Genomic DNA, 26,144 nt, shown 5'->3' on the forward strand with positions numbered 1-26,144 from the left:
AACCCTTTCTTCCAGAAAGGGTCTATAGAAGCACCCTTTCTTCCAGAAAGGGTCTATAGAAGCACCCATTCTTCCAGAAAGGGTCTATAGAAGCACCCTTTCTTCCAGAAAGGGTCTATAGAAGCACCCTTTCTTCCAGAAAGGGTCTATAGAAGCACCCTTTCTTCCAGAAAGGGTCTATAGAAGCACCCTTTCTTCCAGAAAGGGTCTATAGAAGCACCCTTTCTTCCAGAAAGGGTCTATAGAAGCACCCTTTCTTCCAGAAAGGGTCTATAAAAGCACCCTTTCTTCCAGAAAGGGTCTATAGAAGCACCCTTTCTTCCAGAAAGGGTCTATAGAAGCACCCTTTCTTCCAGAAAGGGTCTATAGAAGCACCCTTTCTTCCAGAAAGAGTCTATAGAAGCATCCTTTCTTCCAGAAAGGGTCTATAGAAGCATCCTTTCTTCCAGAAACCTTCTATAGAAGCAGCCTTTCTTCCAGAAAAGTTATATAGAAGCACCGTTTCTTCCAGAAAGGTTCTATAGAAGCACCGTTTCTTCCAGAAAGGGCCTATAGAAGCACCCTTTCGCTCAGAAAGGATCTATAGAAGCACCCTTTCGCTCAGAAAGGATCTATAGAAGCACCGTTTCTTCCAGAAAGGGCCTATAGAAGCACCTTTTCGTTCAGTAGCACCCTTTCGTTCAGTAGCACCCTTTCGTTCAGTAGCACCCTTTCGTTCAGTAGCACCCTTTCGTTCAGTGCTACCCTATAGTAGCACTCTTTCTTCCGCAAATTGTCTATAGAAGCACCCTTTCTTCCGCAAATTGTCTATAGAAGCACCCTTTCTTCCGCAAATTGTCTATAGAAGCACCCTTTCTTCCAGAAAGGTCTATAGAAGCACCCTTTCTTCCAGAAAGGTCTATAGAAGCACCCTTTCTTCCAGAAAGGTCTATAGAAGCACCCTTTCTTCCAGAAAGGTCTATAGAAGCACCCTTTCTTCCAGAAAGGTCTATAGAAGCACCCTTTCTTCCAGAAAGGTCTATAGAAGCACCCTTTCTTCCAGAAAGGTCTATAGAAGCACCCTTTCTTCCAGAAAGGTCTATAGAAGCACCCTTTCTTCCAGAAAGGTCTATAGAAGCACCCTTTCTTCCAGAAAGGTCTATAGAAGCACCCTTTCTTCCAGAAAGGTCTATAGAAGCACCCTTTCTTCCAGAAAGGTCTATAGAAGCACCCTTTCTTCCAGAAAGGTCTATAGAAGCACCCTTTCTTCCAGAACGGTCTATAGAAGCACCCTTTCTTCCAGAAAGGTCTATAGAAGCACCCTTTCTTCCAGAAAGGTCTATAGAAGCACCCTTTCTTCCAGAAAGGTCTATAGAAGCACCCTTTCTTCCAGAAAGCATCTATAGAAGCACCCTTTCTTCCGGAATGGGTCTATAGAATCACCTTTTCTTCCAGAAAGGGTCTATAGAAGCACCCTTTCTTCCGGAAAGGGTCTATGGAATCACCTTTTCTTCCAGAAAGGTTCTATAGAAACGCCTTTCTTCCAGTAAGGGTCTATAGAAGTACCCTTTCTTCCAGAGAAGAAACACCATTTCTTCAAGGGCAGAAGCACTTTTTTTCAGAAAGGGTCTATAGAAGCACCCTTTCTTCCGTAAATGGCCTATAGAAGCACCCTTTCTTCCAGAAAGGGTCTGTAGAAGCACCCTTTCTTCCAGAAAGGGTCTGTAGAAGCACCCTTTCTTCCATAAAGGGTCTATAGAAGCACCCTTTCTTCCAGAAAGGGTCTATAGAAGCACCCTTTCTTCCAGAAAGGGTCTGTAGAAGCACCCTTTCTCTCAGAAAGGGTCTATAGAAGGATCCATTCTTCCAGAAAGGGTTCAGAAAGGATCTATAGAAGCACCATTTCGTTCAGAAAGGATCTATAGAAGCACCATTTCGTTCAGAAAGGATCTATAGAAGCACCCTTTCGTTCAGAAAGGATCTATAGAAGCACCCTTTCGTTCAGAAAGGATCTATAGAAGCACCCTTTCGTTCAGAAAGGATCTATAGAAACACACTTTCGTTCAGAAAGGATCTATAGAAGAATCCTTTTGTTCAGAAAGAATCTATTGAAGCACCCTTTCGTTCAGAAAGGATCTACAGAAGCACCCCTTCGTTCAGAATGGATCTTTAGAGGCACCCTTTCAGAAAGGAAGGGCCTATAGTAGCACCCTTTCGTTCAGAAAGGATCTATAGAAGCACCCTTTCGTTCAGAAAGGATCTACAGAAGCACCCCTTCGTTCAGAATGGATCTATAGAGGCACCCTTTCAGAAAGGTAGGGCCTATAGTAGCACCCTTTCGTTCAGAAAGGATCTATAGAAGCACCCTTTCATCCAGGAAGGGCCTATAGTAGCACCCTTTCTTCCAGAAAGGTCTATAGAAGCACCCTTTCCTCCAGAAAGGTCTATAGAAGCACCCTTTCTTCCAGAAAGGTCTATAGAAGCACCCTTTCTTCCAGAAAGGTCTATAGAAGCACCCTTTCTTCCAGAAAGGTCTATAGAAGCACCCTTTCTTCCAGAAAGCATCTATAGAAGCACCCTTTCTTCCGGAATGTGTCTATAGAATCACCTTTTCTTCCAGAAAGGGTCTATAGAAGCACCCTTTCTTTCGGAAATGGTCTATGGAATCACCTTTTCTTCCAGAAAGGTTCTATAGAAACGCCTTTCTTCCAGTAAGGGTCTATAGAAGTACCCTTTCTTCCAGAGAAGAAACACCATTTCTTCAAGGGCAGAAGCACTTTTTTTCAGAAAGGGTCTATAGAAGCACCCTTTCTTCCGTAAATGGCCTATAGAAGCACCCTTTCTTCCGGAATGGGTCTATAGAATCACCTTTTCTTCCAGAAAGGGTCTATAGAAGCACCCTTTCTTTCGGAAATGGTCTATGGGATCACCCTTTCTCTCAGAAAGGGTCTATAGAAGGATCCATTCTTCCAGAAAGGGTCTATAGAAGCATCCTTTCTTCCAGAAAGGGTCTATAGAAGCACCCTTTTTTCCAGAAGGGTCTATAGAAGGATCCATTCTTCCAGAAAGGGTCTATAGAAGAACCCTTCCTTCCAGAAAGGGTCTATAGAAGCACCCTTTTTCCCGAAAGGTCTATAGAAGCGCCGTTTCTTCCAGAAAGGGTCTATAGAAGCACTCTTTCGTTCAGAAAGGATCTATAGAAGCACCCTTTCTTCCAGAAAGGGTCTATAGAAGCATCCCTTCTTCCAGAAATGGTCTAAAGATGCACCCGTTCTTCCAGAAACGGGTCTAAAAACACCCTTCCTTCCAGAAAGGGTCTATAGAAACAACCTTTCTTCCAGAAAGGGTCTATAGAAACACCCTTTCTTCCAGAAAGGGTCTTCCCAAGGGTCTTTGCTACGGACGACAAAAGCGAAATAGATTAACATCTGGCTTCAGTAGAAAGACCACCATGCCAATATTCTAGACTTCGGGAATGATGAGGATGACCAGCGACAAGTTGAGGACTTTGGTGACATACTCTACTCCCGGCTCATCCAGCGGTTTCAGCATTATCATGGAGATTTTATCAGAGCCAAACGCTTTGGATGACTTCGCGTTCCTGATGACATTTGCAACATCATCCATTGTGAATTGTGGTGGTTCCTCCTCGGTAGGAAGATATCTGATGTGACGTAGTACTCTTTTCATCTCCCTGTCACTCCAGGGATGCTCGGCAAACTGTGAGTTAAAATAGCTTGCACACTTATTTGGATCAATCAGTGTAATGTGCCAAAACGTGACTGAAGTCCTATCTTCCTTCTTTCCAGACTTCGAGAGTTACTTAACCATTGCCACAATTCACTTATTTCGGCTCCAATGTGGCAACCCTTCAGATGATTTAGCCACTTGTTCCGCTTATGCTGTCCGACTTTGGGGTCACTAGGGTTGGCACGACAATGCACATCACGCTCATTTGCTAGTCACGTAGTCTCTGCTGGGAAGTTTGGTTTCACTTCGGTTATTCGATCAGCAGGTATATGGGGAACGACTGCAGCAGTGATGTTGTCTCTGCTACCCGAACATCGGGTGGTTTGGGCAGATCTCTGTAGCGGTAATTAGTGAACTCTCTGAAACTAGGCGAATTAACGTTCCCGTGATTGATGAAAGTGCGACGTTCAGAGGTGATGAAATCGGGCGGTCTGCTGATGGCGACAATTATGGGGAGATGGCTGACCTCTGCTGGGTAATTTGGTATAACTTCGGCTGTTAGACCAGCAGGTCTTTGGCGAGCGATTGCAGCAGTGATGATGTCTCTGCTACCCGAAAATCAGGAGGGTTGGCCAAATCCCTGAAGCGGTGATTAGTGAACTCTCTGAAACTAGGCCAATAAACTTTCCCATGATTGGTGAAAGTGCGACATTTAGAGGTAATGAAATCAGGCGGTCTGCTGATGGAGAAATTTTATGGGGAGATGGTCTGACCCAAGAGAAACAATGGGTTACCAGGTGACGTCGTTTGTCAGACTAGGTAACATCAATGGGCGTCCGCATTGGCCGTATAAAAGGTAAAGCTATCAATCTGCTCAGCCAGCACTATACCCCTTTAGTCATTTCCGCAGACCGAATGCTACAATACATTGTGAGCATTAGACTCCCCCAAGACCAGTTGGTTATGACCTTCCAAAAGCGGGCTAATGTTAGGCACGAAACCGGAGATAAAGCTATTTATCGGCGGGATGCATACGTTCAGCAATTCTATCTCGGCAACTCCACAACTGACAGAGTCAGACTCATGCGAGATAGGCCTGTATTGAACCGACTGGTGCAATAGGAAATATAATCCGTCACCTCTACTTCTGGTGCGATCCTTCCTCAGTACGTTGTGGTCATCACAGCACTGTGGGCTGCAGTTGTTGTTGAGCTTGTGTGTGCAGTTGGGGGCGACTATGGGGGAGTTTCGTAATCTGACGATGACGACTCTGACGATGTTCCCGCAGCATACCGCAACATAGTCCCTGTCTTAGTCCATTACATGGACAAGTTCAGAACAACCTCTGAGATTCGCCAACTCCCGGCATCTCTTGCATCTCACCGAAGTAAGAGGGACCCGCTGCAGTGGGATTGACGATGTTTTTTTTGTAAGGGTTGTGGATTACTAGACCAACATCCAACCCAAGTTTTTTTTATCGTTTTTAACTGGTGTTAGAGGCAGCTGTCCAGGTGATATCACGGGGAGGTCAGTTTCCACTTGAGATGAAAAAGGGACCATGATAAGTCCGGGGCTTTGTTATGTTAAAGCCGGTCAGGAACGTTGCTTGGCAATTTTCATAACTTACGTCATCCATTATAAAATTGTTAGTTGTTGTAATTCATGCTTACACCTTGCTTATTACGCCGTTTTTATACCCTCAGCCTTTAGGCTAAAGAGGGTATTTACACTTTGATACGACCAAAAATGTGCCTCATCGAAATAATAGTTTTAGACCCCAAGTATGTTTGTACGATATCCGTTTCAGACAATTTTGAGTAGATCTAGCAATGTCCGTCCGTCTGTCTGGCTGGCTGGTACGCACGATAACTCTCGAACGGATCAATCGATTCGGTTCAAATTTTGGGTATCGAAATATTTTGTCCAGATTTGATTTAAGTTCGAAGATGGGCCATATAGGTCCACTCCTTCAGGTACCTCCCCCACAAAAGTTCCAAAATGTTCGGAAAATTTGTGGGAACGATAACTCTTGAAGGAAGTAACCGATTTGGTCCATACTTTGCACATCGTGAAATTTCTACCAGACTTAGATGAGGTTTCAATATGGACATAATCGGCCCACTGCTTCGGGTACCTCCCACACAAAATTTCGGATAAGTTCAGTTTAGGACTTGCTCTCGAATCGCTTTGATTTTTGTTGCAGCAACTTGTATTCACTTCCCCCATACGATGGTACAAGTTTCATAAGGTGCAAGTCCATACTTCCTGAGAAAATGGCCGAAAGGGTGCAAAAAGCCCCTATGACACATTGTGTAGTTGTTGGACCGCAAGATCTGTCGATTCGGTCCAAAATTTGGCCTTCGTAATATTTTATCAGAACATAGTTTAAATTCGAAGATGGGCTATATCGGTCCACTCCTTCAGGTACCTCCCCCACAAAACTTCAAAAATGTTCGGAAAAATTTTGCGCACGATAACTCTTGAAGGGAGTGACCGATGAAATCCATACTTTGCACATCCTAATATATCTACCAGATATAGATCAGGTTCGAATATGGACTATATTTGTCTACTCCTTCTGGTACCTCTCACACAAAATTTCGGATAAGTTCACTTTAAAACCTGCTCTCGAATCACTTTGATTTTTGTTGAAGCGATTTGCATTCGCTACCTCCATTACGACGGTAAAAGTTTTTTCAGGGGCAAGTCCATATTTCTTGGGAAAACCGAACCGACCGAAAGGTGTAAAAAACCCCTATGTCACCATACGTGGCGGTCGGTGAGCACTGTTCAACCGATTTGGTCCAACATTTGGTCTTCGTCATATTATATCCAAACTAAGTTTCATGGGTCATACCGACTCACAACTTTCGGTACTCCTCCCCAATATTTAAAAAATGTCACTAAAATGCTAGGACGATATCAGTTGAATGGGGCAACCAATTTGGTCCAAACTTTGGATCTCCTAATATTTTAGTTTAACTTAAAATGGCCCATATGGGTCCTCCCTAAGGGTACCTGCCCTACAAAAGTTCAACATTTGTGTCATAGTGCAGTTAATTCCTAATCCACATTTTTGTCGGCAAGTTCAAATGTCCAAAAAGGGCCACAAAATTCTAAAGAGGCCTTAAATACATTCGATCTGTCCGGAGGTAAAAAGTTTCGCTTCACATTGGCTGAGAGTATCTATCTGTTGGCAAAGCCGACTGACACTTGTTTACTTGTTCTTCATCAGATTAGCTTGTCAATGTTGATTTAAAACTTGAAATCAGAGATGAACACGAGAGTAGCGGCCTTAAATCTAAAATAAGATTCTGCATATAAATACTCTCACAGCATTCATCTACGTTTTAAATTCTTTATACATACGAGGGCGGTTCGGAAACTTCTTAGCCTATCAATGAAAGAGAATATTTAGTTTTTCAAAAATATTTTTATTTTTCAATATAATCTCCTGAAACTTCAATACACTTAGTCCAAGGCTTTTCTAGCATTCTATCCCTTGATTAAAATAGTTTTCCTCAAGGTATTCAAAATAGTGGTTTACAACTGTAATTGCATCTTCATTTGAGGTAAAACGCTTGCCAGCAAGGAATTTTTTTAGAGTTGGGAACAAGTAAACGTCACTGGGAGCTAAATCAGGAGAATAAGGTGGGTGGTCAAGCAACTCGTACTTTAATTCGTTGATTTTAGCCATTGTTAAAACACTCTTGTGCGCTGGTGCGTTGTCTTTATGAAAAATGATTTTTTTGTGTTGTAAGCCAGGACGTTTTTCTCAAATTTGTACATTTAATTGATCCAAAAGTTTGCAATAGTACTCTGAATTTATTGTTTTACCCTTTTGCAGATAGTCAATCAATAAAATACCTTTGAAGTACCAAAAAACCGTTGCCATAACCTTACCAGCCGATTGAATTGTTTTTGCCTTCTTTGGGGCACTTCCTCCAGCTTCAGTCCATTGTTTGGATTGTTCTTTTGTCTCTGGAGTATAGTGGTGGATCCATGTCTCATCAACAGTTATGAAATGATTAAAATCCATTTTATTTCGCTTAAAACGATCCAAACAAGCTTGAGAAATGTTTATTCTTATGCGTTTTTGATCGAGTTCTTCATGCAAAATTAAAAGGACTCGATTATTTGAGATGCCCATGATATTAGCAATTTCACGCACTTTTATTCGTCGATCATTTAATACCATATCATGCACTTTGGCTACAATTTCTGTTGCTGATTTTGGACGTCCACTACGTGGTTCATCTTCAATTCTTGTACGACCACGGTTAAATTCAGCAACCCAATTTTTTACTGTTGCATATGAAGGAGCACTTTCACCTAACACATTCACCATATCATTATGAATTTCTTGTCCCGATAAACCTTTTTTATGTAAATATTTAATGACAGCACGCATTTCTAATTTTTCCATTGTAAAAAAATTGCGGATGCGTCTTTTTTGAACACCTGTTTCTATATGAAGGAGTTGCCAGATCGAAACAAAATTTAACATGTGTTCATACCAGGGATGGAAGTTTCCAAAACACTTAACTGTTTTCTGTTTATACCGCGCTTTTTGTGCTAGGCTAAGAAGTTTCCGAACTGCCCTCGTATAATCGGAATAAAAATTGTCTTGATTGACTCATATTGACAAGATGGGGATTTTTCGCAGTTAATTAGAATTGCTTATTGATAAGAGATTGAGAATAATGAAAAAATATAAACTCACTTGGCAGCTCAAGATTAAATAAGTTAGTACATAATCGACGTTCGATTCGTAAACAATAATGAGATTACTTTGCTTGCTGGTGGTGTTTCATGTAGCTTTTGCTGGAGAAAATACGAGTAATGCGGATTCGACAAAGCAATATTTGGTAGAATGGAATTGGATTTTTTTGTTTCGAAAAATGTGTAATATTTTGATTTTGTTTCCAATAGGATCTAAATGATGCGGAAGACAATGCATTTTTGTGGAAGAATCTTTTCATAAAATTAAATAAAGTTGTAGAGGCAACGGAGAAATTCGAAGAAAATTTTAAGAACATAAACACAAGGTGAGACCACAGAAAACTGTTTTATATGAATGGCTTTGTTAATTGAATTTTCTAAATTTCAGATTCGATGAATTGGCAAAAACGTAAGTATTCTTATTTTATCTTGAAATATTAAAAAAAGTTAAAAATAATCAGTCGGCTTTACGACAGTTAAATACGCTTAGCCAAGATCTAGTTCGAAAAACAAATAGCAGGAGTGATGGACCTAAATGTGCCATGAACAAATCCCTAAATGTACAAAATAACGCGTAGAGCACGAGCTAGGTATTGGGGGAATGGAAAGAAGAGGCGCGTCTTTTTCGCAAGAAAAAGAAAGCAAGGGGAAAGCGGGAGCGTGAAAACATTTGAGATGTACAGGAGCCAGAATGAAGACCGAAAATTCTACCAAAGAGTATAACAACAGGCACAGACTACCGTAGAGACAAGCAAGGTAATCTGGTAACAGATGCAAGTAGTGTGCTCAAGCTATGGAAAAATCATTTTTTGCAAACTGTTGGTGTCCAATGCTAGAAAAGATGACCAAGTTACTATCGATCCAATCTCAAGATGAAGTAAATACAGCAATAATGCCGCAAACCCTGTTAGCAAAGCTACTGGTAGGGCAACCCTTGTCGTCAAGACTGAAGGTGAACGCCGAAGCTGAGAACAATCCACAACGTGGTCACACCATGACCAAAAATCATGAAATTTTTAAATGTTGGGTAGGGTGACATAGCCCTATTTTAAAGGTTTTTAGTCGATTTTTTAACAATTATTGAGACAAGGTGTATAAAATCAGTGAAGAGAGAGTTTAAAAAATTTAAAATACAATTTTGGAATTTGGTACAGAGTAATATATATTATGTATTAGTTCTTGGATATGTTTTATTGAAAATTACCATATCAGACCACGTTCGGTATGGTTATCGGTATTTGTAAGTTGTACACCACATATGCTCACATTTTGGTATATCTCAGAATTTGTAATATCCGCAATTGTTTTCGCTAGATTTTCAGTATTCGAAGATCTTAATTTAATTTCTAATAATATTTGCTATAATAAGGATTTTAGGACTTTTTGGTTGGGGAACCTCTATGCTGAAAGTGGTTAAATAGATCTATGTTTTAATGCATATCGAGATATCGCCTTTTTTTAGACCCATTTTGCAAAAAGTATTTAGTGGACAAATCTTTGACGCCCATACATTACATATTAACATCTTATAAACCTTTTAATTGGAATTTGGTATACTTTAATATGTCAAGGTATTTTAATATTTTTTAAAGTAATTTTATAAATTGAATACATCCGACATCGAATAATTCCAATTGAAAATTGTCTACTGCTATTGTGCGGATAACCTTACATAATATTTACCCAAGAACAAAATGTTTAATGTTTTTAAAATTTGGACCAAGTCTCCAGCCATAGAGGCGGACTGGGCTAAATGCTTGTCTGAGTATTTTTAAGGAAGTTCGTTGTAATAATATATTAATCTGGTTTTTGAAAGTCTGCTGAGAAACCGAAAACGTTTTAATATTAGGAGGTAACAAGTTCCACAATCGAACAATTCGGTTAAAAAAGGATTTTTATTAAATATTTATTTGTATCTGAGAGCTTCTAGAAGACGATACAAATATATCACCAATATTTTTGAAAATTTAACATAGTTGAAGCCAAGGTTTACCCTTTTAGAACACGCGACTTGTAATTGTATATTACACAAATTAAATGTTTTTGTCTAAAATGAGATGTTTTTGGACGTGGCAAAAAATATTAGCATCAAAAGTTAATTTGCGTGGAAGCTGTGGTTATATTTATGTTAACAAATAGGTAAAAATGGGTTGAAGCCAACGTGTCTTTTTTTGTTTTCTCTTGATTTGTGAATAAACCAAAGTTTTCCCGATTTTCCTGTCAAAGTAAAAGTAGAAGCAAACTAAATAAGGATCACATCACTAATGTATTACTTTTCAAAATTTGATCTGCTTCTACCATTCAATGATGCTGACATTTTGTAGTCAGATTTACAGTGTTTTTTGACATTTTCTTCTAATTTCATTCCGCAAACAGGTTTTTCAAAAAATCGTATATAGGATTGTAGAACTCGCGATTCTGAGTTATTTGATATATGTGTCGTGAATGTAGTCTGCACAGCTTCATAGAAATCTGCATCCAAATACGGAAATTTTGTGCGAACATTTTTCTAAAAATCATATTGATTGTACATTTTAGTTTTTTAAGTTCCGGATCCAATAAATCATTGCCCGTGAAAATCCATATACTAAAACCCGAGTTACGAGAAATTCCAAAGTAGAAAAATCACCTAAAAATGTTTTTGAAAATACCGCGTATTTTATCGCGTTTTCTGCGGTTCGTTTCCATTTTTTTTTGTAGTAGTTTATTTTTCTTCATTTTATATACAATACTTACAAACTATAAATAAACCAAAAAAAGTTTTACTAATATGTACAAATATTATATAGCCCTAAAAAGGGAACTCAAATAACATATATAATTAATCTTATTTAAAGCTTTTATCGTAATATTTTGTATACATTTTAATAACGTTATTTTATATTTTTATGTAATGAAAAAATTTTAACAAAAACATTACATCTTTAATAGAGAGGATAATGCGGTTCGTTTCCACTGCAATGAAACAACTAGTACAGCATTTGAAAACAGAGATTTGAAAACTTTAATGATAAAGGAGCTACCTTCATTTTATCCCAAAAATAGTGTGGGATGCTACATCCACTGTTCTTGATTGATCGCCATGAAATAGATATATATCGATGTAGATTTTCATGGTGGATATTGAAATCGGATGCGGACAAAAATTGTATTCAATTTGCGCAAGTTAGCGATATTTTATAGGGTTTGTAGTGCTAAGATGCAGCCGATGCTACATCTTAGCCTCCAAATTAAATTTCGAAAAATATATACAAATTAAAAGATATGGTCTTGCTGTACATGAAAATCACATGCGGACAAAATTATTTTGAAAATTGCGCGATTTACACGTATTTTAAAATGTATATAAATTAAAATGGGTTATGTGACCTCTATTTCCATTTCAGAAGCCTTGAGATATATCCTCAGCAACCCAATTATCTTCCTCAATAGGAAAGCTTTTATATGAATGTCTATAAAGCAAAATCCGTATATTTTAGTGGGAGATTTAAGCAAAATGAAGGAAGTATTCCTATAGATTTTTCCAAAATTTTATACTACATAATGAATGTGAAAAAATATTGTTTCAAACAAAAAAATATTTTTTTAAACAAAATATGTGTTTATTTTGGCTGTGACATCGAAACTATAACACAAATCTGTATGATTTTAGTCTCATTTGATTCGCCGTGAAGTTTTTTTCCATACGAATTTTATCGTAATTTTATAACGGGTAAATGGACCTTTATTTTGAAAAAAGTTGACTTACATTCCATAATTTATCATTTTGTTACACATTTCGCGAGTACTGAGTAACATTTAACAAATATTATGCAATATACTAACTCAAGGCACTTCCAGATAACTTTTTAGTAGCAATTGCTCGCGGTAAAATAATTAGCGTTTTTATAATAATTTTTTCTTTAAAACGAAAATAAAACCGCCATAACTTTTGTCCGCATCAACAAAAAACTAGATCGGGAGCGGATTCATACTGGGAATTTGTTTCTTAACCTATGTACCAAAAATCTTTGATGTAGCGCGAAAAAAAATTTAATTTTTTTTTTTTTTTGAAATGGAATATGAAATGTTTGACAACATTTATGATATAATCAAATTAAAAAAGGAATAGAGGTATCAGATTTCAACAAACCGATCAAATGAAACCCCTACAAGCTGAAGGAAAAACTGTGAACAATTATTTCTGCAAACATCTACCATACGCAAATTTTAATATTTGACGGAAGCTGGACATAAAGTTGTTTATATTATTTCCGTGGTACCCAGTATTACCTCAATACCATAAAGAATGTGAACACTAAATTTGTGTATAGTCCACGAAAACCCCATTTCATGCACTTCCCTTCCCATAATATTGAACTCGTCATATTTTTTGATACAGGATACCATAAACCTCAAAAATTAACTAGCAAAGATGGAGTGTAATCATTACGGAACTCCGAGTTCATTAATTTATTTATTTTTTTGATACTGGAAAGATATGGCATAAAGCCGTAATACAAAAAAAAATTGGAAAATTTCAAGCAAAAAGTTAAAAATTTTCGAACAAAAAAATCGAAATTATTTCTTACAAAATTTGTTAACGAAGTATATTTTCCGTACAGAAACTTCAGAAAATTTATGTTTTCATTTGAAATATCCGAACATAAAATTATTTTATGAGAAAGAAAAAGCTAATGATCTGTTACAGTAGCTAAAGGAATTTTTGGTCTACCAAACCATTTCGGGGGGGGGTCCACGTTTTGGTGTATCCCCCATATAACGCCCCATATATAGTACGCCTCACTTTAAGATATTTTGAATGTGTTAGTCCCATTTTGCCACAGAATCAGTTGTAACTTTGTATTTTGTGTTTCCAGAGGCTAAGAAAAATTTCTACCATAAAATGTTTATATAGGTCCACGTTTCAATATAGCCCCCATAGGACGATATTTCCCTATTATCGGTATTTTAAAGGTTTTAGCCTCATTATAACACCGAAATGGCTGAAATTTGGTAGTTAGTTTTCGTTGGGGGTATACAACTTTCCAGCTGAAATTTGTCGGTATAGATCGACGTATTCACATAGCCCCATAGTACGGTACCTCCTGATTTTCGGTATTTTGAAGGTTGTGAACTCAATATCCAACCGAAATTACTGAAATTTGGTAGTTAGGGTATACAACTTTCCACCTGAAATTTGTCGGTATATGTCCACGCCCCCATAGGACGATATCTCCCAATGTTCGGTATATCTTTTGAATGTTTTAGCTACATTATCCTACCAAAATGCCTGAAATTTGATATTTCGTCCTCCTTTTGAATGCAAAACTTTCTCCCAGAAATTTTTCGGTATAGGTCCTCGTTTTGATGTACCCCCTATAGAACGGTACATTCCAATTTTCGGTATTTTGAAGGGTTTAGCCTCATTATAACACCGAAATGACTGAAATTTGGTGGTTAGTCTTCGTTGAGGGTATAAAACTTTCCATTTGAAATGTGTCTGTATAGAGGTCCATGTCTTCATATAGCCCCCATAGAACGGTACCTCCCGATTTTCGGTATGTTGAAGGTTGCTGCTCAATATCCCATCAAAATGAGTGACATTTGGTAGTTAGTCTTCGTGCTCCACTGAAATATCTGATATTTGGTATTAAGTTTTTGATAGGGGTATGAAACATTCCACCCGAAATGTAACAGTATAGGTCGACGTCGTCAAATGGCCCCCACAGAACCGTACCTCTCGATTTACGGTATTTTTAAGGTTGTGTCATCAATACCCCATCGAAACGGTTGATATTTAATAGTCCGTTGGTGGTATAAAACTTTCCACCTGAAATTTTCCGGTATTGTTCCATGTTTTTATATAGCCCCCATAGAAACGTCCGTCCCAATTTTACCTCCAGCAAGTTATCCGTACAGGTCAACAGGTACAGGTTTTATACAGCCTCCATAGAACGGTGCTCCCGATGTTGTTAACTATCCAAATCTAGAATATCCAGGTTTAGGTCTAGTCGGTATAGCCCAATTTTATGTATTTCGCTCAATTCGGAAAATTGTAAATATTGGTCCATGTTTTGGAAAGAACAAAAATGTCGCCCCATACGAGCTGTTTTGAAGGGAGTATTATCAGTTGAGATATATGTACTACTCCGGTAAAAAACGAAATTAAACTACTTGTTCCTATTCACTTCAATACAGTTCGTGGTGGAGGGTATAAAAATTTCGGCTCGGCCGAACTTAAAGCTTTTCTTACTTGTTTGCGTTTAAAATTTACAAGTGTCATTCAATTTCCTTTGAACCCCGCGTGAATTTAGTTTTTTTACGCGACTGTTTTTGAAGTCATATATTTGGAAAATAGTAACGGGGTTAGATTCTTAACACTTTGAGCCACTTAGAAACAAAATCATTTCAACCTGGCAACGCTTCATGACCACATACCGGACTGTCAAAGATATTGCATCTTACATTGTAAAATTTTATAAAAATATATCAAACGAAGAACAAATTTGTTTCGCTCGACAATTAAAAACCGCTAACATAATAAACAGTTTTTTTTTAATGGATAACACGTGTAAAGGTATGTAAATTAATATTCTGATTAAGAATTAAAAAAAGTTAGATATTGTAAGGAATATTTGATGTAGACTTGTGGTGTATTTTTTGTGTAGTTTATATGGTTTATGGAATAGAACTCTCGGTATTGCGACGTATTCGCGAAACTATATGTATGTGGTAGAAGGTAATAGTGAGTACTATATGTGTAGAAAATTTTATCCCCGTATGGATCCGTAAACTTATAGAAAAATACTTACAGATAGCGTGACACTTAAAAATTTAGATATTTTTAAGTATTGGGCTGGGCTGGGAGTGGGACTTGCAATATGACACAAGTCGCGAAATTTGATAGTTATCTTAGTCGAGTTATACCAAGCATTGAAATCTTTTATGTTCAAGATCTCGTAAATTAGTAATTGGGACTAAATTTAAAAAGCTTGACATGTAATTATAAAGTAATCATCAAACGTCAATACGTCAAATGATCTCCGAGATTTCGCGTTTGGGTAAAACCCGTTGTGTGGGAGGTCCCCCGCCCCCTCCATTTTTCGGTATAAAAACTACCTTACGATCTATTCTAACTATCTTACGATCTATTCTAACCCCCAGTTTTTGTAAAAATTTTTATTCTTCTCACACGAATTGTCAAATTTTGTAGATCGATTTACTCGCTTTAGCGCAAATGTAGAGCGCTGATTTTTAAATGAGGAATCCTTAACGATATATGGAACGGGTATACTAAAAATTAGATGTGTATGTCATGTGGGGGCTGAGCTATGAATGCCTAAATTATTACGAATATAGACGAACGAACAAAAATAAGTTACAAAAACTGGGGGTAAGACCTAAAGAATCTACAGTCAAAATTTTATCAAATTCGGTCCAGCCATTTCGGAGGATTAATATTTCGAACATCATGGCAGAGCTGAATAATTTTCTATATATATGTAGATATATATACCTGAACAGATCAGAACCAAATTTTCTGAACGAGATTCTTAATTGATCAGGATGTACCATATCAAATTTTAAAGTCATCGGATGCAAGTTGTGACCTTAGTACGGTTTGGGTGACGTAGGGGATGAAAGATACCAAGGAACGGTCCTGACCGGCTTTAACATGGTAAAGTCCAGGATTTATCTTGGTCCCTCTCTCATCTCAAGTGGACACTGACCTCCCCGTGGTGTCACCTGGGGAGCTGCCTTTAACACCCGTTAAAGGTAGTGAGCTAACGTGTGCCGCGCGTTCACCCATAAGAACGTTAAAAACTTGGGTTTGGGCGTCGGGCTAGTAACCCCCCTCCCTAGAAAAAAGCAGCCTACTATGAAAAAACGAAAGAAAAGAAAAACAAACCCCTCTAAAGTGGACGACCCCCGCAAACGTTTTAAGGACCATGATCGGCGAATCTGCACCTGGAATGTTCGCACTCTTTATAGAGAAGGTGCAGTTTATGCGCTGGCAGATGTACTTGAAAAGTACAAGGCCGACATTACTGCCATACAGGAAATACGATGGACTGGGAAAGATGTCACAAACAAAACATTGTTCCACAACATCCCATACAGGACAAGGGAGACTTCTCTCCGTGGTGCAATGGTATGCACGCCCGCCTTGCACGCAGAAGGTCGGGGGTTCGATTCCCCGGCCAAGCAACATCAAACATTTTTCAACGGTGGCAAAATACCCCTCAGTAATGTTGGCGACATTTCCTGAGTATTTCAGCCTTGAAAAACTTCTCCATAAAGTGGTGTCTTAAGACACGCCGTTCGGACTCGGCGATAAACAGTAGGTCCCATATCATTGAGCTAAATATGAATCGGGGTGCACTCATTGATATGAGAGAAGGGAAAGATGTCACAACAACACCTAAAGGTGACGCACTGTATTATAGCTGCCATGACACAAAGCATGAGTTTGGTTGCGGTTTTGTAGTTGGTCAGAGGTTAAAACATCTGGTCTCCAGCTTCACCCCAGTGAATGAAAGACTTGCTACAATTCGATTAAAAGCAAAATTCTTCAACATCAGCTTTATCTGCGCTCATGCTCCAACCGAAGACAAGGACGAACAGACCAAAGATATATTCTACGAGCGCTTAGAAGAAACATATGACCGTTGTCCTGCCCATGACATTAAAATTGTTCTAGGCGATTTTAATGCAAAAATTGGAACGGAAAATATCTTTGGACAAACAGTCGGGAAATTCAGTCTACATAGTGAAACATCAGACAATGGAATGAGGCTGATAGACTTCGCAGCGGCAAAAAACATGGTAGTTAGCAGTACCAGATTTAAGCATCTCGATATTCATAAGGGCACTTGGCTGTCTCCAGACCAAAGAACAATAAATCAACTTGATCACGTTGTGATAGATGGAAGACATTCATCGAGCGTGTTGGATGTACGATCGTTCCGAGGAGCAAACATAGATTCGGACCATTACCTCGTTGCAGCAAAGGTACGTACCCGTAACGTTGCAAATAAAGCACGGACAGACACAGCACGAAAGTTGGACATCGCTAAGCTGCAAACACAACAGATAGCCACAGCATATTCCACTCAACTGACCCAATTGCTTAATGATAGCACTTTTTGTCCCGATAACATATCAGCACAATGCAAAATATTGCCCACTCCATGCAAACTGCAGCAAAATCAGTACTTGGATACCAGAGACCTCCACCAAAGAATCCATGGTATGACCAGGAGTGCCGTGCTGCTACCGAAGAAAAAAATGCGGCATATAGGGCTACTTTACAATCAGTAGCAACGCGTAGCGCACGAGAGAGGGGTGGGGAGAAAAGGAGAGAGGAGAAACGTCTCTTCCGCAGGAAAAGAGAGAGATGGAAAAGAGGGAGTATGAACAAATAGAGATGTACAGGAGACAGAACGAAGTCCGAAAATTCTACCAAAGAGTGAAGCATCAAACTGATGGCTTTGGTACAGGCATATCCTCCTGTAGAGACCAACAAGGTAATTTGGTAACTGATACAGATAGTGTGCTCAGGATATGGAAAGAACATTTTTCCAAACTGTTGGTATCCGACAGCAGTGAAGACGGCGAAGATACCACAGATCCAATCCCAGAAGATGGTATTGAATGTATACCGCCCAGCCAAGATGAGGTAAGGACAGCAATAAACCGGCTAAAGAATAATAAGGCGGCAGGAGCAGATGGCCTACCAGCCGAGCTGTTCAAAACCGGAGGCGACACGCTGATAAGGTGTATGCATCAGCTAGTTAGCACCATCTGGCAGGAAGAACGCGTACCCGACGATTGGAACGTGAGCATCCTATGTCCATTCCACAAGAAGGGTGATAAGACTGTGTGCTCCAATTACAGGGGCATAAGTCTGCTCCCTATTGCATATAAGATAGTATCTGGCATATTGTGTGAGAGACTAAAGCCTATGGTCAATGAAATTATTGGACCCTATCAGTGCGGCTTTAGACCTGGCAAATCCACCATTGACCAGATATTTACCTTGACACAAATCCTGGAAAAGACCCAAGAAATGCAGATCGACACCTTCCATCTTTTCGTCGATTATAAAGCAGCATTCGACAGCCCTATACGTTCAAAGGTGTTCCAAGCCATGTCTGATTTTGGTATTCCTGCAAAGCTCATTCGGCTTTGTAGAATGACACTAACTGAGACGAGATCCTCAGTTAATATAGGAAAGAACCTCTCCGAAGAGTTTATTACCAAAAGAGGTTTCAGACAAGGAGACGGCCTGTCGTGTGATCTATTTAACATCCTGCTGGAAAAGGTCATACGAGACGCGAAGGTCAAAAGAAATGGAACAATATACACGAACAGCCATATGTTACTGGCTTATGCCGACGACATTGACATCATGGGTCGATCGGTAAAGGAAGTAACTGACACCTTTGCAAAAGTCGAAAGAGAATCTGCTAAAGTTGGTCTGGCACTAAACGGCGAAAAAACCAAGTTGATGGTATCGACGCGTAATATTTCCACAAACCCCGCACCATTTGTGAATGTTGGTACCTACAATTTTGAGGTAGTAAAGGACTTCGTCTACCTCGTCACCGCCATAAACACAACAAATAACATCAGTTGTGAAATACGAAGAAGAATAGTGTTGGCTAACAGATGCTACTTTGGGCTGAGTAAGCAGTTTAGGAATAAAGCCACCTCTCGTCAAACAAAAGTAACACTTTACAAAACACTGATACTACCCGTGCTAATGTATGGTTCCGAAGCATGGGTACTTGCTCAAGCAGATAAGGCAGTGCTTGGTGTGTTCGAGAGAAAAATTCTTCGAAAGATCTACGGGCCAATCTGTGTTGACGGCGAATATCGGCGTCGTATGAACAAAGAGCTGTACCAACTATACAATGACATCAATGTAGTTGAACAAATCGAGATACAACGATTGCGATGGCTAGGCCATGTTATAAGAATGAGTGATGATGAACCCGCTAAAAAGGCGTATAAATACGGGCCGCATGGAGGTTCTCGCAGATCTGGAAGGCCAAAGCTTCGTTGGAGCGAACAAGTGAAACGAGATATTAGTAAGCTACATATCCCAGATTGGGAAAATACAGCAGCAAACAGAGAGGATTGGAGATTTTTTCTTAGTTCGGCTTATGGAACAAATGTTCTGTAAAAGGCCAGCTAAGTAAGTAAGTAAGTACGGTTTAAATATAAAATCGGATGAAATAGGTTGAAACATATATACGAAAGTTATATATATATATATATATATATATATATATATATATATATATATATATATAAATATATCTGAACCGATTCCTTCCAAATTTTGCAGATATATTTTTATGCTCACTATAAACATCAGGACGAAATTTGAAAGGTCCAGCAGCTTCCAGTGACTTGTTGCCTTAAAAACCTGTCATATTGCAGAGCTCCGATTTGCTCGTTTTTACTCGCGAGTGGGAGTACTCGAAGAGTGCGAGTAAAAAGTCCGATTTGCTCGTTTTTACTGGCAGTAATCGAAGAGTACGAGTTTTACAAGAACCTTACTCTCCACTCTTTTGTTTTGTTTGGGAGCACTCGCGAGTACTCTTGGTTTACAAATAAGAGTGCGAGTGAAAATACTCGAAATAGAGTATGAGTTTACTCGAAGAGTAAAATCGAGTGAAAAACTATTTTTTGCCGTTTGTGTAGCGAACAGGTTTTGATGTTCCTGTGGACTGAATATGGAAAGAGAAAGTTGTTCGGAGGTTCAGAGGAAGTTGTTCCGAAGTTCGGAGGAGGGTGGTCGGAGGTCCAAAGGAAGTTGTTTCGAAGTTCGGAGGAGGGTGGTCGGAGGTCCAGAGGAAGTTGTTCCGAAGTTCGGAGGAGGGTGGTCGGAGGTCCAGAGGAAGTTGTTCCGAAGTTCGGAAGAGGGTGGCCGGAGGTCCAGAGGAGGTTGTTCCGAAGTTCGGAAGAGGGTGGTCGGAGGTCCAGTGGAGGTTGTTCCGAAGTTCGGAGGAGGGTGGTCGGAGGACCGATATTATATCCCCTACCACTAAGAACTCCAAATAGCAAATTACAACCAATTCGAACCGAAAATGTAGATAAAAACTTCAAAATACCTGAAATAAGGAGGTAACGTTATATTGGGGTTATACCAAGACCTGGACCTATGACCACAATTTTTGGTGCAGAAGGTTTTTGATCATTGAGAACTCTAAATAGCAAATTACTACCAATTCGAACCGAAAATGTAGATAAAATCTTCAAAATACCTGAAAACGGGAGGTACCGTAATATGAGGGCTATACCGAAACCTGGACCTAATACCACAATATTTGGCGCATAAGGTTTTTGACCATTGGGAACCCCAAATACCAAAGTACAGCCAATTAGGGCCGAAAATTTAGATAAAAGCTTAAAAATACTTGAAATCGGGTGGTACCGCTACATGGGGGCTATGGGAAAAACTGGACCCATATTGATGGTATGGCTAAAGTATTTTTACTTACTTTTAGCATATACTGAAAATATCAGATTGATCCAACGATTATAAATAATTTTGTCGCACCTTTCCATACAATTGGGACCACTGTGGCATCGGCCAATTTTGTGAACGCGAACAGATTTGAAACCAGCATTTTTTCCTTAACTTCTACACCAAAAATTGTAGATGTGCTTCCAATAACAAAAAAAAAATAATTTTTTTCAAATGGAATTGTAAAGGAAATTTGGTTTTTACCATATGTATATAGTCATATTTGTACAACGATATAATTTTATTCTCCAATTTCTGCCGAAATTTGCCAGAATTTTCCAAAAAAAAAAAAAAAGCTATAGGCCCTTTTATTTATTATGACCGTGTTGTTATTATTCTTGCTTTGATGTGTATATTTGTATACCGGGCTGTTTCGGTCAGATGTACATGAGATAAATAAAACTAATTTATTTCATTTTTACTCTACGTTTCGTTGGTTTGATTCCAACTTCATCAGGAGTCTTTATTGAAAATCCTAAGACAAAACATTCATTTTAGTTCCAAATCATATTTCGAATTTCTTAGTTTAAAGTTTTACTTACAATTAGTTTCTCTTACATAGTCGTGGTATTATTCTTAATTATATGTGTGTTCGTTTACTCAAAATTTGTACAAATTGTTACTGGATGTTGTTCGTTTACTCTACAGTACAATGCAAAAGACCTTAGTCGATTACAAGAAGTTACTGGACTTGTACAAATTTGTACAAATTGTTGAGTAAACGAACACACCTTATAAAAAACTGGACTTCACAACACAAATTTTTGTATAAATAAAAATAATAATCACAAACTTAAATAAAAAATAAAAATATTGCAGCAAAACCTTAAACTAAATCACAGAACGTCCTCTTCAAAATATTGCAACCGAGTATTGATATTTAGTATTATCCTTGTCTTCTTTTGTATTCATACATTCACACATTCTCTCTTGGATTCTTAGACTCTCAAGAGTATATCTCTTATTTTCGTTTTTCTCTCTATCAAGTATTTTTACATTTTTAAAATCTGCTACATGGCCCCACTGTTTAGTATGTTGGGATAAAGCTGTATTTTCTTTGCATTTCTTTATGTCGTTCTCCTGTTCACTAAGTCTAACACTCAGCCTTCTCTTCGTCGTACCGACGTACACCTTATTGCACTTCTCCCCTTCTCTGCCAATGCATGGTATTTCATATACGACATTGCATTGTTGTAATTTGTCTGTTTTCGTTTTTCGGGAGAATACAGTGTGGAGTGGGTGATTTGACTTATAAGCTACTGATGTGTTGTTGTCGTTTATCATGGTTGCTAATATGTTTTTGTCTGTCAATCTGTGAATATATGGAACACTGATAAAATTTCGTTCATCGTCCAGATGCTTTTCTTCTGGTTTATTTTCTGGATTTGCAGTTCTCTGTTTTATTAGTTTGTTGATAATGTTTATTGGATAGTTGTTTTTTAATAGGATTTCTCTCATTTTGTTTGTGTTTTTAGTCATGTATTTTTCATCGCTTATATAAAAAAACTTTCTTGATTAAGTTATTGGCTGTGTTTATTTTCATGTTCTTTGGTTGTGTAGAGTAATAATTTATCATTCGTCCGGATGCTGTGGGTTTTGTGTACCAATCAGTTATTATCTTCGTATCATCTCTTATTATTTTCATGTCCATGTACGGTATTTGGTTATTCTCTTCCATTTCTACCGTGAATTTTATTTTATTGTGATATGAGTTTAATAGTCTCAAAGTTGTATCTAAATCAGGGACGAGCTTCTTTGCTTAGATCGTATAGTGAGGGCGCCCACTGAGTTGTTTTTGCATTTGCTTCTCTCTCTCACGTACAGTGTAAATGAATGAAAACAAACAAAAACATAATGTGGTTGTTGCTTTTTTCACTCATACGTTCATACACGTCTTCGCTTTGGTTGTATTTCTGTGGTCATCGCTGATCTAAATGCTTTTTGTCCAGGATGGCAAATATGTCATCAACATACTTGCAGATAAATTTGAATTCAATCCCCTTTTCTTTGAGTTCCGTGCTAATGTTATTTAGCAATGTGTCCAATACAATGTCGGCTATTGTTGGCGATAGGGGGTTGCCCATTGGCATACCATAAGTTTGATGGTAAATTTTTTCGTCATACTTGAAATAGTTATTATCTATTAAGCAGAATTGCAAAAGTCCAAGAAATCTTCGCTTCGGAATCGTCGTGTGTTGTTGTAATGTTTCCCATTTGTCCAGAATGTTCTTAATGACTAAATGAATAGGTATATTGGTGAACAATGATACCACGTCAAATGAAACGAGAATGTCATCTTCATCCAAACTTATATCATTTAACTTTTCTTTCAATTGCATTGAGTTCTTTACATTTAAATGTGGCGAGATTATGTGTCTTAAAATTTTTCCAATGTATCTGGAGAGGTTATAGCATGGTACTGTTTATAAAACCTATCTAAAAAATACGTAAAAAATTATGCTGGAAACTTCTAAAACTTCTTTTGAAACCTACGAAAATTCTAATAATTTTTAAGTCCATATTTACATTAGGCAATTTTTCTTGTGGCAATTGTCAGTTTGTAGGTGAGAGAGGGTGTTGAGGGGCAAAGGGTTACCATATGCCTCACCTCTCTCCCCAGCAAACTGACAATTGCCTCAAGGAAAATTGCCTAGTATAAATATGGACTTAGTCAAGAATCTCTTCATAGTCCAATTAGGTTAACCACGCCTGTTATTGTGTTGTATTCTAAGATTTTTCATTCTTCTTGTTCCAGACAAAATGAGCAGGAAAGTCGTTTGCCGAAGTTGAATGCAAATAAAGTTCCGGAGAGGTATGTTGTTTTAGCTTATAAAATATCATTTTAATTACCAATGTACAAATTCATCAGCCAAGTGATCCTGGCTGATGAATTCACACCTGAAACCGTAGAGGTTCTCATAATGATATAATAATTGTTCCACAAACATCCCATAAGGGACAAAGGGAGACTTCTCTCATATCAATGAGTGCACCCCGATTCATATTAGCTCAATAATATGGGACCTACAGTTTATCGCCGAGTCCGAACGGCGTGTCTAAAACACCACTTTTGTAGAGAAGTTTTACATGGCTGAAATACTCAGGAAATGTCGCCAACATTGCCGAGCGGTATTTTGCCACCGTTGAAAAGTGTTTTGATGTTGCCTGGCCGGGGAATCGAACCCACGACCTTGTGTGTGCAAGGCGGGTGTGCATACCATTGCACCACGGTGGCATAATGATATTCAAATGATATAATATTCTCATAAAAATCTACAAACATCGGCCGACTTTTCTTTATAAAAATAATAATATATAATCGCAAATTTTTAGTAAATGGACCACCATATTACGACGCCAGGATGCTTCAGTGAACTTCGATCGCCGGTGGAATGAATATAAAAACGGTTTTGGTAATCCAGATGGCTCATTCTTTATTGGTTTAGAAATGTTGCATCGTCTTACCACCATGGGTGTGACTCAAGAGCTTTTAGTCGTCCTAGTTGATTATGAAAATGAAACACGTTATGCCAGATATGATAGTTTTCGCATTGATTCGGAAGAAGAAAAATATGCCATCACAGAGCTGGGTTCATATACTGGTGATGCTGGCAACGGTATGAGTTGGCATAAAAATCGTAAATTCTCAACCATCGATCAGGATAATAATGCTGGTAGTATACGCGATTGTCCTAACACATTCAAGGGTGGTTGGTGGTTTCATGATCCCTGTTATAGTGGGTAAGTATCGTATTGAAGGTTTCTTAAGAAATAGCTTTTCATAAAACCCTTCTTTTAGACATTTACATGGACCATATAGATCTAAGCAAGATTCCAACACATGGGGTGTTAGTTGGGATCCGTGGAGAAAATGGAATGTTTCGTTGAAGTACGCCGCAATGATGATACGCCCCAAAATGTAAATATTCGATGGCAGGTTTTTTGATATTAGCAAAGTTTTTTTATATTCAATATTATTAAGTTGCCAATACAACTAGCCAGCAAAACTCCCATTACCACTTAGCATAAACAACTAGGTGAATTTATGGCCAATTATAGTTAAATTTGTCCTTCTTCTTCTAGGCAAAAAGAACAGGAAGGTCGTTTAAATGAAGTAGAGCAGAAGATGAATGCAAATAAAGTTCCAGAGAGGTAAGTTTTTGAACCTATAAAATGTCATAATAAAAATCAATATACCCATTGATCAGCCAAGTGATACTGTTGCTATTCACGCCTGAAACCTTAAGGGTTCTCATAATCATATTTTTATATATGTATACCTTAAACATCGCTAGTAATTTTCCCCGAATAATAAAATAATATATTTTAATACAATTTTAGCCAATGGACAACCATACTACGTCGTCAGGATGCTTCGGTAAACTTCGATCGCCTATGGAATGAATATAAAAATGGTTTTGGTAATCCAGATGGTTCATTCTTTATTGGTTTGGAAATGTTGCATCGTCTTACCACCATGGGTCCGACCCAAGAACTTTTAGTCGTCTTAGTTGATTATGAAAATGAAACACGTTATGCCAGATATGATAGTTTTCGCATTGGTTCGGAAGAGGAAAAATATGCCATCACAGAGCTGGGTTCTTATACTGGTGATGCTGGCAACGGTATGAGTTGGCATAAAAATCGGAAATTCTCAACAATTGATGAGGATAATAATGCTGGTAATTTACACACTTGCCCTGAAACTTTTAAGGGTGGTTGGTGGTTTCATGATCCCTGTTATAGTGGGTATGTATCGTATTGATGACTACTTAGGATATATGTTTTAATAAATATCCTTCTTTTAGACATTTGCATGGACCATATAGATCTAAGGAAGATTCCAACACATGGGGTGTTAGCTGGGATCCGTGGAGAAAATGGAATGTTTCGTTGAAATATGCAGCAATGATGATACGTCCCAAAATGTAAATGAATGCCAAGTCGAATTATCTAATTTTAATAAAGTGCCAAGACAACCCCACCTACTGGACATGCCTTTTTATATCTAATATACATATATTAGACATATATTTGTTTGCATGCAGTCCCAAACATAACATATGTTTGCGTCCTGCAAACAAATATATGTTTGGGTGCAAACAAATTATATGTTTGGGTGCAAACAAATACAAACCCAAAAGCCAAAAAAAAAAAAAAAACAATGTAAAAACAAACACATGCACCAGTGGGCGCTTTCTGAGAGCAAGGGAGCGTAAATGTCAATGTGAAA

General features: G+C 38.3%; 1 protein-coding gene across 1 annotated transcript; it reads left to right on the top strand.

Moving 5' to 3' along the window:
• Positions 1-8,380: 8,380 nt before the first annotated feature.
• LOC141393942 (uncharacterized) lies at positions 8,381-25,899 on the top strand. The gene is made up of 9 exons (XM_073967585.1): positions 8,381-8,537; positions 8,602-8,717; positions 8,780-8,800; positions 23,667-23,723; positions 24,245-24,652; positions 24,711-24,830; positions 24,995-25,063; positions 25,253-25,660; positions 25,720-25,899. The coding sequence occupies exons 1-9, from the start codon at positions 8,451-8,453 to the stop codon at positions 25,841-25,843; spliced, it is 1,410 nt and encodes a 469-aa protein (XP_073823686.1). The 5' UTR covers positions 8,381-8,450; the 3' UTR covers positions 25,844-25,899.
• The last annotated feature ends 245 nt before the right edge of the window (positions 25,900-26,144 follow it).

Source organism: Musca autumnalis, unplaced genomic scaffold (assembly GCF_047663935.1).
Source record: "Musca autumnalis isolate F117 unplaced genomic scaffold, ASM4766393v1 scaffold_2, whole genome shotgun sequence".
Lineage (NCBI taxonomy): Eukaryota > Metazoa > Arthropoda > Insecta > Diptera > Muscidae > Musca > Musca autumnalis.